This window comes from Pristis pectinata, chromosome 2 (genome assembly GCF_009764475.1).
Source record: "Pristis pectinata isolate sPriPec2 chromosome 2, sPriPec2.1.pri, whole genome shotgun sequence".
Classification (NCBI taxonomy): domain Eukaryota; kingdom Metazoa; phylum Chordata; class Chondrichthyes; order Rhinopristiformes; family Pristidae; genus Pristis; species Pristis pectinata.
In genome coordinates this window covers 131,809,090-131,826,738 of record NC_067406.1, presented here as the reverse complement: position 1 = coordinate 131,826,738, position 17,649 = coordinate 131,809,090, and the positions used below count along the sequence as shown (strand labels likewise).

The window sequence follows — 17,649 nt, the reverse complement described above, 5'->3', positions numbered from 1 at the left end:
CTTTCCCAATTCCCTTCGAGTTCTTTTCTGGCCTCTTTATAATCCTCAAGTGCTCTGTTTAATCCTTGCTTCCTAAACTTTATGTACTTTTCCTTCTCAATTAAATTCACCACCTCTCTTGACAGGCAAGGTTCTCTTACCTTGCCATCCTTCTTACTGGAACATACCTGTACTGTACTCCGTGCAGTTGGTCTTTAACCACCCTCCATGTCAGATGTGGACTTGCCCAAAAACAGCTGTTCCCAATTAATTCTCCCTAGTTCCTGCCTAATGTTCTTGTAATTTTCCCTGCTCCAATTTAATACTCACCTGCAAGGTCCATACTTATCCTTATCTACAAGTGATCTTAAAACTTGAGTTGTGGTCACTGTTCTCCAACTGTTCTCCCACTGAAAGGTCAGTCACCTGACCAGGCTCGTTACCCAACACCAGGTCCAGTACTGCCCCTCCTCTCATTGGACTATCTAGATATTGATTTAAGAAACCCTGCTGGAAGCACCTAACAAACTCTGCCCCGTCTAAACCTCTTACACTAAGGAGGTCCCAGTTTATGTAAGGGAAGTTTAAGTCCTCTATAACAACAACCCTATTAGTTTTACACCTTTCCCTAATCTGCCTGCATATCCATTCTTCAATGTCCCAGTGGCTTTGGGGGGGGGGGGGGGGGGGGGGGGGGGGGGGGGGGGGGGGGGCTGTAATATAATCCCATCAGAGTGATTGAACCTTTATTTTTGAGTTCTACCCATATGATACTCAGTGGATGAGCCCTCTATTATGTCCACTCTGAGTGCAGCTGTGATATTGTCCCTGATTAGTAGTGCAACTCCCTCCACCCACTCCCCCCCACCTTGCTTTATCTTTCCTAAATTATCAATACCCTGGAACATTAAGCACCCACTCCTGTCCCTCTCTCAACCAAGTCTCTGGCATGGCCACAACATCATAGTTCCATGTACTGATCCATGCGCCAAGTTCATCACCCTTACCCATAATACTTCTAGCATTCAAATACACACACTTCAAACTGCCTGTCCCATCATGTCTATTATTTTGCTCCTGCCTTTTTACTGGCCCTGACATCAACCTTCCTCTGAATCCCTTTACTTTCTGGCCTGGTGCTCTGGTTTCCATCCCCTGCCTAATTAGTTCAAACCCTCCCGAGTAGCACTAGCAAACCTCCCGGCCAGGATATTGGATCCCCTCCAGTTGAAATGTAACTAGTCCCTCTTGTACAGGTCACCCCTGCCCCAGAAGAGGTTCCAATGATCCAAGAACCTGAAACCCTGCCCCCTGCATCAGCTCCTCATTCATCTGTTCTATCATCCTATTCCTGCCCTGACTAGCACATGGCACTGGGACTAATCCAGAGATTACTATCTTGGAAGTCCTGCTCTTTAGCCTCTTTCCTAACTCCCTATACTCACTGCACAGAACATCCTTCCCCTTTCTACCTATGTCATTGGTGCCAATGTGCACCATGACATCTGGCTGCTCACCCTCCCCCCCGAGAAGATTCTGCAGCACTCAGACATACTTGACCCTAGCACCCGGAAGGAAACACCATCCTGGTGTCTCTTTTGCGGCCACAGAATCTCCTGTCTGTCCTCCCCCCCCCCAATTATTGAGTCTCCTATCACTATTGCTCTGCCTGACTTTACGCTTCCCTGCTGAGCCATTCAGTGGACTATGTTCAGGTTTAAGATTATTCGTCTCTGAACAAACTCTCAGTTGTGCCTGAAGTGTTTGGGAGAGCTCAGCACCTGAATGGTCATCAAGGCTCACAGCTGAACTAGAGTTTACTGATCGGTGTACCAATACAAAGAACATGCTTGTGTGTTCACTGTTCTCCAATTTAGTTATTTTAGTGAACGTATCACTCCAACAATCACAAAGACACGTGAAGAGGATTTTTGGTATAAAAATGTTTTTGTACACCAACTACAATATTCTCTGCAACATGTTTAGGTTACAGATCACACTACAACTTACGCTGGTGTACATTTCTTTACATTAATAAGTGATTTTTTTTGGTGTTATTTACACAAATTTCAAGATCAAAGATCAACTTCTGGCAATGACAAAACCAAGACATGCATGATCACCCCAGAACAAGTACAACAGCAATTCAGTGGAGAAAAATCTGGCTTATTTGAGAGATCTTTAAATTCCATTCCCCTTGATATTAACTCTGTATAGTGAATCACAAGACCACCATCATTATTCAGGTCAGAGGGCTCAATCCATATTTACTAGCATTGTATTAGACCCTGGCACCAAAGTTTAGTGCACACAATGTACCACTTACAATTACACAGCAACATGCAAAATATGAATTAACTAATCACTTTAATACAAACCTTTAGTATTTTAAATCAAAGTAGATTTCTTCAATAAATATTTTGAATAGCCAAATGTACTTTGGTAACAACCACTGAACTAGGTCCTTTAAGAGACTTGTATACACGGACTCACATGCAATAGACTATGTTGTTAGAAAGTTAAAAATTCAGGATATGCAGCATAATTGACAAAGACAGCATGCTGCTCATGCAACTGCCACAAATTGAATAGAATTCCTAATATTCCTCATCGGTATTTTAATTTCAGCTTTAAAAATAACATTGCAAGTTAGCTAACAATTTTCCTCACCTTCTCCTGGACAATAGCCACATATGGCAAAATAAACAGTGCATCTCTTTTCCTACACAGTAGCTCCTGCATGATCAAAATCTCAGCGACCAATGTCTTCCCACCACTTGTTGGCAGTGAATAAATAAGATTTTTTCTTTCTTGTACAGATTTTAATGTCAGACAAGTGTGTTGCCACTCTGTGAAGTTGAAAAAAAAGATTTTTCACCAAAAATGTTGAAACTAAGTTAGCATTACGTCTAACTTGTATAGCTGCAAGTCATCTTGTAAAAGAATACAAGTTTGTCACTGTAAAGGTTGACTCGTTAAAGATATGTGATAGTAAAAACATTCACAAAGTTAGCAAATTAAATAGAATTTTCCAAAATATTTTGAGATACCTTGTTAATACAGGCTATTAAGGAAGAAAGTAGGCCAGGAATTACCAATAATGACCGTCCTTATTATTAAATGCTGAATACATTATCCTACTCTTTACCTCCATTTGCAAATGCCACAAGTATACAAAGATAAAACCAGCTGTAGGAAATGATTGCCAAGTTAAAACAAAATATTAAGTGGTAAAGTACATGACTAACAAGTATCCTAATAAAATGAAAATTTTGGAAATTAATTCACTGGAGGATCTATACAAAGGCCAAGCAAAGCTGACAAAGTATTCCAATCTAAATTAGATAAAGCAGACTTGAAGTCATACAGTGCAGAAATGGTACTTTCAGCCCAACTGGTCCATACTGACCAAGATTCCCATAAGCTGGTCCCATTTGCCCATGTCCCTGCCCAAGTACCTTTTAAATGTTGTTAATGTACCTGCCTCAACCACTTCTTCTAGCAGCTCATTCCATATACTGACCACCCTCTGGGTGGAAAAAGTTGCCCTATTAAATCTCTCCCCTCTCACTTTAAGAGGATGCTCTCTTGGTCTTGATTCCCCAACCATGGGAAAAAGACTGTGCGTTCACCCTATGTCCCTCATGATTTTATACACCACTATAATATCATCCCTCATTCTCCCACACTCTGATGAAAAATGTCCCAACCTGCTCAACTTCTCTCCATAGCTCATTCCCTCGAGTCCTGGCAACATCCCCGTAAATCTCCTCTGCACTCTTTCCAGCCTAATGACGTCTTTCCTATTGCAGGGTGACCAAAGCTGAACATAATATTCCAAATGTGGCCTAATGTGTTGTACAACTGCAACATAACATCCCAACTTCTATACTTAATACCCTGACTGATGAAGGCCAGTATGCCACAAGACTTCTTCACCACCATCTACTAGTGACACCACATTCAGGGAACCATGTTCTACAACACTTCCCAGGGCCCTACTCTTTACTGTGAAAGTCCTACCCACTTCAATGGCATGCAACCTTTAGGGTGCAATGTTAATCCCTAACTGCAGCATATCATTAAATCTTGTTGGCAAGTTATTTTGCCATTCTGGCCAGTTTGCCTACACACCTTGCATTCTATCTCTTCACTAGAACGAGTTCTAGATCATCCTGTGCATTTCTCTTTTCATCATACTACATTTAATATTTAAATTTCTTTCCCCTTTATCTTTACCGTAAAGTTCTTTGATGCCTTTGAACTGGAAAATCAAATCCGTAACTTTGCTTGGAAGTCCATAAAACGGGCCCATATCAATGTCTGATGTGGCTTCAATAGTTTTCACTGCAACATTTATTTCCTCAGATAGGATAATCTCCTTCAACAGTTTACTTCTTGATATCTGTGGTGATGGTGACTTAGCATTTTCAGCCATTGCATTTTTCATCTGATCTTTGAGGCTTAGCTGCTTGCATGTTCCAGGATTTGTGGTCCTTGATTGGTTTTGAACATTAAGGTTTTCTATTCTTTTATTCAAGACAGAAGGAATGCTAGAAAGGTCATCCACAATGCAGTTCAATGGTAAGTTGGCTTCTGTTTCTAACTCTTTGCTTTCATGTTTTACCAGTGGGGAGTTAAATTCCTCCATATGTGCAAGTTGTGAGCATGGTAATTCATCCAGTTCATCTATATTTGCCGCATGCAACACAGACAAAGTTTTAGAACAAAACTGTTCAGTTGCAATATTACTTCTGGTCCTACAGGAATCTTTAATTGATTCAACATCTTCTGTAAGTTTGTGAATTTTATTCTCATCATTTTGTAAATGAAGTGTGTCAGAATTTTGAAATGTTAGGGAAAATGATGTGGCTTGTCTCTCTTTATTCTTTGGGCTTGATGTGCAAACAGAATGTTTTCTTTCTGCATCTTCAAACTGTGCCAGTAACCAGCTGTCATCTCCGAAGCTGTCATAGTCCCCAAAGAGGTCCTCTTGACTGTCACAGTCAACCTGAAATAACACACCTTATTAAAATTTTTTAATTAAAGTGGTACACAAAGCACATCATGTAATACACAAACAACACAGGCAAGTTAGACATTAAAAACAAAATAGTGACCACAACCTAAAATTTAGGGCATGTTACACTACTATTGGTAATTGCATCATTTTTGAATATAGGGAAAGAGAACAAACTTTCTGTTCAACATTACTATTTAATTGAGAAAATTTATTAAAACTGTAGTAATCAGTGAATGCAAATAGGACTATACAGTCTTAGACTGCTCACATTGTCCTGTTCTTTCATCAGATACGATGGCCCGAATTTTGTGGTCAGTGGCAAAGTGACATCGTTCACTGTGACCTCAAAGATTTAGCAATCTAAAATGAGGATTTTGCCTTTCTTGATCTCTACTACTCTTCTTCCCCTCATCCCAAAAGTCCTAAAAGAACTCTGTCAAGTCCATCAAGTAGTCTAAGCTGTGAACAAACTGAAGAATTATCCTATAACAAACAAGTAAAATTTACAGTGTTAACTAATATTTTAAAATATTTTGCAGTGTACAAAATAAAGACTTCAACATGCACACAAGATTAGAGTAGAAATAATAAGACAAAAATTACTTTAAAAAAAGAACTTTTAAATTACCCAAGGAAACTGCATGCTACTTTTCAGCTGTCAAATGACAATTATGGGTCAGTACGCAATTAAAAACTTTTTAGGATTTTAGCAACAAAAGTTCATCAGTATCTAAATTTCAAGATTATATACAAGGATACAACATAACATTTCCTGGACAGCAAGAGAATCACTGGCAGCATCTGGATTTCCACATTTTGCCACACTAATACTCCTGGAGTTCCTGTCAGTTTCACAGCCTCACGACAACAAACAGTGACAGCTTTCGTTAAGATTAGTCAATGGAACCAGCAAGAAAGTATAATGGTCAACAGGTACAAACAGTAACCCTTTAACTTCAGGAAACGAGGGGAAATTCCTTTGCATTTTGCCTGTATGATCCTTCCACCATATCTTTTTCATTATAAATTAATATTCTCACATTGAAATCTGTGCAAATCTGTTTTGTTGTGCTATTTCCCACTATCCTCTAAATGGATGCTGTAATCCCTGCATTGAGATTGTGGAGGCTGTACTCCTTATAAATGTGACAATGTGAACAATATAATACAAGACTTTAAAATCAAAACTGATGATATATGCATACCCCGATTCAATTATGACCACCTTCTAACTGTGCTTCACCTTCCATAAATAAAGGTACTTCTGATTCAACTCTTAACTTTTACCCTATATAATAAAAAAAAGTGAATCAGCCGCCCACTTTGTGAAAGAAATGCCAGCAATTCACTATTACTCATTTCACATTCTTTTGCAATGTTAAAATTCTACTCCTCTCCCACAATAAAGTTTAATTAAAAATCAGTTGCAATTTGGTTTTAGAATTAGCTGATTTCTAAAGGCATCATGATGGCAGGGGAGAGATATTATATGGGCAAACTAGGTTAAACACCATGTTGATGGATATAATAGCATATCTTAGAATTCTTATAGACATGGAGGGTGCAGTGGGAGTGTTCTCTGACAAGTTCATTGGATCTTACTGGTGGTCTTTATTGAAGATGGACACATTAGCTCTTTAAACAAGTACAGGTTCATAAATATTTACAGGAATACAAGGCAGAACCCATTGTCAGCACACACAACCAATAAGTTCAAAAAAAGTACATCATATCCGTATGTGTTAGAAGTAGATTCATCAGTGATTCATTTCACCCACAGGTGTCTGCTCTATTCCTCATCAACATTTCACATTTGCATCTTTTGTACATCTAAGGCAATTAGATCAAGTATCTTTGTGTGCATTGTTGTTTTTTTTAAATCAAACCTTGGCTGTTTGTTACATCCTACATTTCTATACAACTTAAATTATTCAAATAGGATGCTCTTCAGCTCAGGAATCCCTGCATTATGAGATTGTGGAGGCTGTACTGCTTACAAATGTGACAATGTGAACAACGTAATGCAAGACTTTAAAAATCAGAAATCCCAGAGCTTTCTTATCAGTCTCATTTGCTATTTCCTTGTAACTTATCCTCTCTCACATAACCTTCAACTTTCCCAATCAGGGTAATTTACAGTAGCAATTAATCCAGCATGACGCTTTTACAGCGCCAGTGACCCTTGTTCAATTCTGGCCGCTGTCTGTAAGGAGTTTGTACATTCTCCCCGTGTCTGCGTGGGTCTCCTCCAGGTGCTCCGGTTTCCTCCCACATTCCAAAGACATATAGGTTAGGAAGTTGTGGGCATGCTATGTTGGCGCCAGAAGCCTGGCGACACTTGTGCACTGCCCCCAGAACACTACACAAAAAGATGCATTTCACTGTGTGTTTCAATGTACATGTGAGTAATAAAGAAAAATCATCATCATATTTTTAGGACGTGGGAAGAAACTGAAGCAGTGAGGAGAAAACCCACATGGACACAGCGAAAACTTGCAAACTCCATGGCTGATCAGGATTGAACCCAGGGCGTTGAAGCTGCAACAATAACTGTAGTCCAATATAAATTTGCATTTCTATTGTGTCCCTCTGTTTAACATTCTCTGCTATTTCTATAATCTCAATTTTTTTTTCTGTATCTGTGCTACATAGCCCTTATGACACATGAAAATCTCTCTTATACACCTTGTAAATCTCTAAATTTTTCTGTGGTACCTGGTCCATATAGTCCTGGGTTACTGATGCTGCAGACTGCATCTCTTCTTTCTTCAGAGTTATTTCAGGAACACTCAGATGGTTATCGTGTGTTTTCTTACTAGGCGGTAGACTCTCAACACTGGCCTTAATTTCCCTAACTCGTTTTCGGATACAAGCCCATTGATTATCATCCTCGCTCTCATCAGCCTGGTCCAAGTCCATTTTAAGGCATATGTAAAGTCACAGCAGTTCTATCTTGTTCCTTGGTATGCCAAGGGACCTTGCTAAAGTCCGCTCCATTCTTCAGCATCACCGCAGAAAACCCAGTGTTGAAAAATTACTCAACATTGCTGAGTCACAATCAATCACAACCAAAATAAGAAATCACAGCTCTACCTGACAAGTGCTCAAAAACCCTCCTGATGATCACAGGCATTTAAAGTATTATAATCAGATGTTCTTTAAAAGGCCCTTTTGCTTAGGTAGCACCCTTGAATTTACTTATCAGACAATGTAATTTTAGACCAAAATACTTTCAAAGTGTGGTCAATTTTTAATATAGGAATCTCATCAGTTATTTAATCAACATATTTCAACAAAGTGAAAATAACTGACTGTGTTTCATCCACACCCCAAAGTTCACCCTCACACGGGGGGGGGGGGGGGTGCCCCACTGAACCCCGAAGTTCACCCTCACACGGGAGACGCCTTAATTTCACACACACGAACATGCAAAACCTCACGCTGAAGGAATCGCAACTTCCCCTGTAACGTCCCTGCGGCGACAGTTTAGGTGAACACCCAGGTCTGCCGTTAGCCCAGGCCGACCTCCCACCACCGCAACCCCCCTCGGTCCGCCTCCCACTAACAGCGCGCTGCGCAGCCGCAGGTACCCGCATCGCCATCGTCATTTCCGGAACGAAGCGCCGGCGCGCTCACGAGAGGAAAAAAAAAGCCAGGTCGCCGTTTTAAAAGAAGCGCGCCCGCAACGTGATTGGTCACTCCAGCCGCGGCGCATGCGTACACCCCGACGGCCGCGACGGGCGACGCGCGTTCGCGCTGAAGTCTTGCGCATGCGCGCGAACTGCCGGATCGGCCGAGCGCGCGCGCGGGTCTTGAGGGCGGGCGGAGGAGAGCGGTGCTGCGCATGCGTGGTCTCGGCCGTGGGTGGTGGGGAGGGCGGTGTTGCGCATGCGTGGTCTTGGCCGTGGGGGGGGGAGGGCGGCGTTGTTCATGCATGGTCTTGGCCGTGGGTGGGGGGGGAGAGGGCGATGTTGCGCATGCGTGGTCTTGGCCATGGGTGGGAGCACAGTGTTGCGCATGCGTGGTCTTGGCCGTGGGTGGGGGAGAGGGCGATATTGCGCATGCGTGTTCTTGGCCCTGGGTGGGGAGCGGTGTTGCGCATGCGTGGTCTCGGCCGCGGGTGGTGGGGAGAGCGATGTTGCGCATGCGTGGTCTTTACCGTGGTTTTTGGGGGGGGGGGAGCCGTGCGCAGCTGCTGGTCGGCCGGTGGGATGTGGCGGGCGGTGAGGACATGGCGCCCAGGTAACGAGGCTGGGGAGGAGAGAAGCCCCTGGATGGTAGTGCAACGAATAACGAGGCACTTCACCGTTTATAACACTGAAAAAAAAGCTGTTTGGCCTGTAGTTATTTTTATTAAAACACTGGTTTGTAACTCCGGCCGAGTTGTGACGCTTTTAGGCAGCAGATTTTAGGGGCTCCAGACCACGGGAGGGTGCCGAGGTGATTTAGTGGGGTGGTAATGGGGTCGAGGGACTTCAAATGAGATTATTCTCCTTGGAGTAGGATGGTTAATGATAGCTTTAATAGTGGGACACAAAATTATAGGATAAAATATTTGTCCTGGCACATGGCTTTGAAACCGGAGGACACAAACTTAATTGACAACACTAGAAGAAAGCATTCATTGTTAGGTGTTACTGTTTAAACCAGCACCTAATGTCTATACTCTCTGCTCTTGAGAAGGTTGTGGTAGCCTATATTCTCTCTGCTCTTGAGAAGGTTGTGGTAGCCAGATACCTTGTCCTTCTCATACAATACTCTTGCATTTCCATTCCATAAGAAATTCCACTATTTTGACCCGCCAACAATGAAGTAACAGTGATTTCCTAGATTCTTTAGTGTTTTTAGTTAAGTATTCCTTCGTACTCCTAACTTGCATTTTATAGATGTGAAAAAGCTTTGAGAAGTCAGATGAATTACTTGCTGCAAGATACCCAGCTTTGGATCTGCTCTTGTGCACACAATTTTGGCATCACTGTTCTTGTTGCATTTCTGTTTGAACAGTGACTTTCAAAATATTAACAGTATGTAGTGTTTAGCGTAAAGCTATTACAGTGCCAGCGACCCGGGTTCAATTCCGGCCACTGTCTGTAAGAAGTTTGTACGTTCTCCCCGTGTCTACGTGGGTTTCCTCCGGGTGCTCCGGTTTCCTCCCACATTCCAAAAGTCGTACAGGTTAGGAAGTTGTGGGCATGCTATGATGGTGCCGGAAGCGTGGCGACATGATGTACATGTGACATTTTATGTTGAGAGAAGTGGTTAGACCTTTTTATTGGAGGTGATTCCACCCATTGGAGAGTTTACTGCCTTGATTCCCATTGACTTTAGTTTTACTTGGGCTGCTTGATCCTCAGTCAACTGGCTTCTTGATGTTAAGGATAGTTTGTCCCATGTCTGGAATTGCTAAGTTTTGACAATAGAATACAGCTTCTGGTTCCTGGCACATATATAGTTTTGTTAACTTGGCTCCTCAAGTTTAGGTATGTCTGGCACTTTCCCTTTCATTGCTCTTCTACATTTCTCATTGAAATGGGTTGGTCTCCTGGCTTGATGGTAATGTGAGAGTTGTGTACTGTGGTGGGTAACTTGGAAATATCCTTATGTCACAGAAAATTTCAAATGAAAAGCACTATCCCATAATCTAATTTGTGCCCACATAGCATAAATACAAACTGACACAAATTCTAGTGCCTTGAGAAATTTATGTAGTGCTTAACTGATGGTTGCAAACATAATAATGTGTGAGTGTGTTTATCTTCCACAAGAGTCTGGCCTAATGCAGAAACACTTTGACTATCATCAGCTTTGGAAATGTTTGCAAAATAGGTTTTGTTATTAAATATTTTGGTATCAACTTGTGTTGGATTGACTGCAGAAATTCTTTACAAGGGTAATACACATGGAATCTAATATTGAACTTCTAGTTGTTTGTGAATTGATTCTGAGTATTTACAATTTAACAATATTCAAAGACCAACTGAAAGAAGACCTACAATCCAAATGTTCATTTGTTTGCTTTGCAGGGTACTGGCAAAGGGGGATCAGCACTCAACAGAATCCAAGCACTTCTGATATGGTAAGAAACAGGATTTGATGCAAGGCTCGAAATAAATTAAAGAAAAACTGCAGATGCTGGAAATCTGAAATAAAAACAGAAAATAGTGGAAACACAGCAGGTCAGGCAGCATTTGTGGAAGAGAAACAGAGAATGCTTCAGTGTTCATGAAGGGTCTTGAACCTGAAATGTTAACTGTTTCTTTTTCCACAGATGCTACCTGACTTGTTGAGAGTTTCCAGCGTTTTCTGTTTGTTATACCTGATAAGAGGTGCTGTATTTTTAGATCCATGATTTCAAAATGGCATGCAGTTTCCTAGGGGTGGTAAAAGAATCATTTTTTTTTAACTCTGGGGTATGTCTGATAAGTTGTGCTTTTACCATGGATCAAAGTGTGTATATGTTTCTAAACTTCCTCTAATTTGAAGGATTGTATTATTGAAATTAACTGCAATACAGCTGGTAAAAGAATGTAATATGGTTCACCTTGTTGTAAGAGGTAATTTTATTATATCTTTCCTAGTGATCAATATGTAAATGTATTGAATGTTAATATTTGTAGTTGTGCATACTAGAAAGGTCTTGGGTTCAGTTACCTGCTGATATAGATCCTGTTTCCAACAATATGTTTGGCGCTTAAAAAGAGCAAAACCAGAGACTATCAACATAAGAAATTCAGTTAGAAATGTGGAATAAAGCTCTATTCAGAGAGCAGTGAGAACATGGAACTTGGAGGCAGATAATTTAAATGCATTGAAATGGAAATTGGGAATCTGGTGAGGGAGAAAGGAGGAAAAGTTACGCTGATGGTTGGATGAGGAAAGGTAGAAGTGAGTCAAGCTCAGATGAAGTAGTTCAGCTGAAAAGCCTGTTTTACCTCAGCTGCTATATAGATTAAGATCCAAGACATTTTAAAACAATATTAATTGTTCTTCCTATCTTTAAAAAAACTCTTTGTATCTAAAACCCTATTTATTGTCCAGGTAGTCTTTTGTAAGTTTTCAACGAAATAGATGTGCTTTATGAACCACGCTCTTAATATCACTCCTTCTAAAACTTCAGCTTTTTTTAATTGCAAGTTTTCTCTAATTCTTCCCAAATACATTGTCGTGTTTTTTCCATACTATATTTCATCAGTCACTAATCTGCATAGTAACCATCTCTTATGCGACAAGTTTCTTACAATTAATTCATCTCTACCTTAAGTCTCGCTTGCCAAAGCTTTCTTCATGCCTTTATCACTTCTAGTTCTGACAATTTTGATTTCTGTGGCCTTTATTGAGCCCTGTGCACCATTACGCCCGCCCTTGCTGGCCTACAATGAAATTTAAAATTTTCATCCCTGTTCATAAGTCTCTCCTTGATTTCAATCTCTAATCTTCAGCCAACAAATTGTCTACTGTTCTTGCCGTTTTTTTGGCTCTGATGCGCTGCCTTTCTCTTGCTGTGTTTGCCTTGGGTCGTCCAAGTTCCTAATACAGAAACTCCATCAATAAATTTCTTTGCCTCTAAGACCCTTGCTGACCAATCCTCTGGTTACCGTCCATTCTGTAAAGGAACGTTTCTGTGTTTTTACCCTTTACATTTATCATCCCTCAAAGTGTGTTGAGGATTTAATATTATGCAAATTGCCCTAATGCAGAAGACAAAGGAAAAATGCAAACTTTCTTTATACCTTTTTACCTTATTATGACTGATTGTGGAGAATTTATAGATTTTGATTGTATTTAGTGATTGAAGTGTTTGTGGAGCAATTGGTTGGTCATTAATGTGTTTCAAGTACTCAAATATTTTCCACTCTCTTATAGCCAATAAAGTTAGAAAATCCTTACAAAGAACCTCCCAAGAAGTGCATTTTATGTGGTGTTCCAGTGGATTACAAGAACGTACAGGTTTGTCTATTTTACTCATTAGGAGCTGGGGAAGATTTAAATGATATTCAATAGATGTGGGAGAAAACATATGCTCATAGGCTGTATGATAGGACATTGAGGGATGATTTTTGCCATGGTAATTATATGTAGGTGAACAGTATGATATATTACATTATATTATTATATAATTATATATGATATGATTATTGTGTAAAGTAGCATTTTATGTTTGCAATACCCAATATTCTTTATGTGGTCTTCCATTTATAATATTCACAACACCGGAGATAAAAATTTAAATTAGGTGAATGCCTGTTATGGGAAAGAATGTTGTAAATTGGGGTGAATCTTTTTTTTGATGAGGCTTCAAGTCATTCATTCTTAAAATTAGAATTGTGGCCTTTTATCTGAATATAAAATATCCTGTCTTATGATCTGGTTAGAAAGATTGTGAAAATAGTGGGCTAAATTTTGTGAATAGCAACGCAGGAATGATATTCTCCCGTTACTACACTAACATTTACACCCAGATCTTGTGGGCTTTTGAGTGTGGATGTCCTGTCATTAGTTGTCTGCTCTAGTGCTGCTTCATCTATAGGTGAATCATTGTTATGTGTGTTAAAATTGGAACAGTGTAATGGAACAGGAAATATGAAAGTCAGCTAATAATTCTGAAAAAATTTTATTCCACATGTGTAAAATTAAATTTTCATGCCCAGAGAGGTTTGGCATGCTGTTAAAATTTGTTTATCCAAATGCACCAAAAAAAAAAGTTACATTTGATAGAGCAACCTTAACATCCTAACATTGGTTTATTGGGAAGGTACTGTTGTGGCTTGGCCTGTGGAGTTGCAGCACAATTCAAACTAAAACCTCTGATTTTTTTGTATTTTAAGTACATATGTTTGTACTCTGGAAGTTCAATCATGAAGAAATTCAATTCATTTTCTTCATGAAATTAGGACTATTAAATCCAAAACACCTGTGTCCCTGTAATGTTACAGATAAATAAATTGTATTTGCTTAAGTATTTTTGGCTTGAACATCATTGAACACAACCATTTAGCTGGCTTTGATTGATGTTGGGTCATGGTTGGAAGACACATTCCTCTAATAGAAGAGATTCAAACTAAATGCCAGGGTACGTGGTTTTGGCCACATGATATATTTGCCCAAAATATTTTGAGTTATTTCCTCTGGTATGTTTTTTTTTTAGCACTTTTTCACTGTAGTATGGCAAGTTTTAATATTATGTAGCAGTTCTTCAAAAATGTTGTTAACTTGCAGTCAAAATTGTACTGTTGAACACAATTAGATTATTTCCTGATTTTGTTTGTGGAATTACTGTTGCTATGGCTATGTTGTTAATGTGCTTCTGTTGCTTGTGATATTTTGTTGCCTTAGTGTCAGTAATTAAAGCAATATCAATAAGATGGGCTTTCTAGCTGTCAACTCCATTTTAGAGACTATAAAGGGCTTAGTAAGCATTTCTTGGATTTTTATTGCTCATTGAGATTGATACTGAGGGACAGAATACTTTTTCCATTGTCCAATATAAAATATTTACAAATTAGATGTGAATCAAAGATGCAAGAGACTGTAGATGTTGGAATCTGGAGCAAAATCTCCATCAGGCCATCTGAAAAATGAATCTTTCTCCATTCAGCCTTAATAATGTGCTTTCATCTCTACAATATGCATTCAAAATAAAGTTTTATGAAATTCATTTATCAGTATCGGATTTATTATCACTGACTTAGATGACATGAAGTTTTTTGTTTTGTGGCAGCAGTACAGTGCAAAGACACAAAATTACTATAAATTACAAAAATAATAGTGCAAAAAAAAAGGAATAACAAGGTAGTGTTCATGGACCATTCAGAAATCTGATGGCAGAGGGGAACAAGCTGTTTCTGAACCTTTGAGTGTGGGTTTTCAGACTCTTATACCTACTCTCCGATGGTGGTAAAGAGAAGAGGGCATTTACCAGAGAAACTTGAAGACTTACCTTTTTAGTGCCTCATTTGCTTAAGTTTGAACTGAATATAGAATGCTTATATTTTAACCTGGTGAATGTACTCTGACACTAACATCCATTTCATTTTTCCTTTATTCCCTTTTTTAAAAATCAAGCTTTTGTCCCAGTTCATATCTCCATATACAGGTCGTATTTTTGGGAGACATATAACTGGTAAGACACTTAAAATTTTGCACTCTTTAGAACTTCAATTGGAAAATTTTAGGGTTTTCATATTGGCAGGCACGTGACCGTTTTTGTTTGTGTGTGCTTTGAAGAAGGGAGGTGTATAGTTTACATAGCATTTTATTTGAAATTGTGTAATGTTAAAACTCTAACATGCTATAGAGCAGGGATATCCAATTCATTTCAGTCAAAATATATTTAACTCAGTTTTCAAGGTCTTAATTGTTTATATTAGAGGTCAAGCTAATCATTTATTTTATCCATGCAGTGGCTTTTACAACTAGTTTATGCTCAAAAAAAAATTTCTAGAAACCCTATGTGCAATCACAAATACCAGTTAACAATGTAACTCAAATCAGATGTGGATAGGGGGATACAGGTGACCTCCATTTTACGGCCATTCGCATTACAGAAATTCACCCTACAGCATTCACAGATTATTACCCCAAAGTTTGAGAGATGAAATAAATTTCTTCTCATTGAATGTCTGTGGAAAAAGTAAGTAAATCATCACAATTTATGTTTTTATCAACTCTCATTTCTTGACTCACGCACAGATAACGTGGGTTCACATTATGGAAAATCGCAATATGTCCTGTTTTCTAAGAAATGTAACCACATCCCCACACACCCCCCCCCCCCCTTCTGTGATGTGGGGGTCGCCTGAAAGACAAAGATATAAATGGGACAAGGAGTGAGAAGGAAGAAAGGTAAAAGGAAAGGAAAATACCTGTAAATATTGGAAGTACTGATATAATAGGGCATGTTTTGCTTTGTTTAAAAACAGAATCGGGTAATGCCACTTCTTTCACAAGATTGATTAAAATGTGATCTGTGCACAGATTCACACCACAAAACACCATTACGTATTAATTTGCTGTTAGAATATTAACTCCATCTTGAATGTTGTCAATACGGAGATAATACCTTCAAACTGATTTCTTTTAAAATTTACAGGATAGAAACGTATTGAGTTGATTAGCATGAGCAGGAATTGGAAGCCAGCTTTACAGCTTAGCAGCTAATTTTAAAAAGTACTAATGGAGTAACATTAATCTATTAGGGAGATAGTTTTCATTTCCCAGTTTTGAGGATATCCAGTTTGAAGTGGATGTCCAACAAATTATAACTGACAGGTTTGGATAAATTGTTGTTAAGACCTGTGATCTACCAGAGGCGATGCAGCATTTGGCGAGCCTCCTTGTTTATAATTCTCTTCTAGGTTTGTGTGGAAAGAAACAAAAGGAAATTTCTAAGACCGTCAAAAAAGCTCAACAGATGGGTATGTTTATTTTTTTAAAGATATTCTTAAGTTGAAAACCAATATAGCTAATTGCAATTTCTTGTCTGGATTTTGAATTCATGGAGATACTGTGATTCTGCTTTGTGGTGTCATTTCCTGACACCCATAAATCTTTAAAGCACAAACACTTAAACATTGTCCAGCTGTGACGAACGAGATGTCAAAAGTATTAAAGAAAGAAGCTTGTACTATTGCCTTTAGGTGCAGTAAGCCTGAGGATTGGGGGAAAATTCAGAATTCAGCAAAAGAGGGCTAAGTAATTAATAATGAAAGGGAAAGTAATCTAGTGAGAAACTAAAACAGTGCAAGAGCTTCTGTAGCAATGTGAAAAGGAAAATATTAGCAAAAGTTAATGAGCCCCTTAGACTAAAAAGGGGAAAAAATATAATCGGGAAATACCAGAGAAATTTAAGCTCATTCAAAATCTTTGAATAACAATGCATAGATGAGACATTTTAAGCATTTCTTTATTCACCTATTATAATAAAATATCATAACTGTTGATCATTATTTTTGGTTAATTATTTTCTTCTTCTTCATAGGATTTATGTCAGTCACATTGAAGGACCCTGCTTTCATAAAGGATCCAAACATTTGTGATTTCAAACTATGGGAATAATTATGAATGGTATAATGTTTCTCAATTATATTCCAAAAATCAATAAACTGGATGAAACTGTAGTAAGATGTTGTCGTCGATAAATTTGTACAAGAAATATTTTGGTGTAAAAGAATGTTGAAAATGTTTTAGTTAATATTTATACAGCTGCCTCAATGTGATGTTGCATCACAATGATAGGCATTTTGCGTTTGTGATGTGAAACTGTTTGCTGCTATTACAGTGAACCTGAAGCAACTTTTGGAATTGCTGTAAAGAGTTAAACATGAAAACATTGCTGTCAACAATATCATGCTCCTTCTCCAGAATTCGGAAACCTGTCAAGAACTTTAGGTAGTTATAAACTGTTCTTTCCATTTTAAGAAAACAATGTATTATCAGTCTCTCATCTCATTCAGGATTTCATTCTCACTCTTCATGTTCCTTTTTGTTCTCAAATGTTTAAAATACTAATTTGGTTATTTTAAATTTTGTCTAAACCAGTGTTGGCCTTAAATGTTATCAAGAAGGCAAATGGAATGTTGGCCTTCATGGCTAGAGGGATTGAATTTAAGAGCAGGAAGGTTATGCTGCAACTGTACAGAGTACTGGTG

The 17,649-nt window shown here is 38.9% G+C and overlaps 2 protein-coding genes across 3 annotated transcripts in view; one reads left to right on the top strand and one right to left on the bottom strand.

The window, feature by feature from the left end:
• helq (helicase, POLQ like) overlaps nucleotides 1-8,644 on the bottom strand; it is a 43,811-nt gene extending 35,167 nt beyond the window's left edge. For both annotated transcript variants that reach the window (XM_052041262.1, XM_052041270.1), the window contains exons 1-3: nucleotides 7,718-8,644; nucleotides 4,219-4,990; nucleotides 2,650-2,828 (exon numbers count right to left, since the gene is read on the bottom strand). In XM_052041262.1, the coding sequence (XP_051897222.1) occupies nucleotides 2,650-2,828; nucleotides 4,219-4,990; nucleotides 7,718-7,921 (1,155 nt within the window). In that variant the 5' untranslated portion in view covers nucleotides 7,922-8,644. The remainder of the gene's footprint in view (nucleotides 1-2,649; nucleotides 2,829-4,218; nucleotides 4,991-7,717) is intronic.
• Nucleotides 8,645-9,143: 499 nt separating this feature from the next.
• Nucleotides 9,144-17,118, top strand: mrps18c (mitochondrial ribosomal protein S18C). Its single transcript, XM_052041250.1, has 6 exons — nucleotides 9,144-9,244; nucleotides 11,026-11,078; nucleotides 12,866-12,949; nucleotides 15,065-15,122; nucleotides 16,357-16,416; nucleotides 16,980-17,118. Exons 1-6 carry the CDS (start codon nucleotides 9,214-9,216, stop codon nucleotides 17,054-17,056), a joined length of 363 nt encoding a protein of 120 aa, XP_051897210.1. The 5' UTR covers nucleotides 9,144-9,213; the 3' UTR covers nucleotides 17,057-17,118.
• Nucleotides 17,119-17,649: the final 531 nt, after the last annotated feature.

Coding starts and splice junctions, on each gene's coding strand:
- mrps18c (XM_052041250.1), top strand. CDS start 9,214: ATGTGGCGGGCGGTGAGGACATGGCGCCCAG. Junction 9,245..11,025: donor GGTGAGGACATGGCGCCCAG/GTAACGAGGCTG, acceptor TTTGCTTTGCAG/GGTACTGGCAAAGGGGGATC. Junction 11,079..12,865: donor ATCCAAGCACTTCTGATATG/GTAAGAAACAGG, acceptor ACTCTCTTATAG/CCAATAAAGTTAGAAAATCC.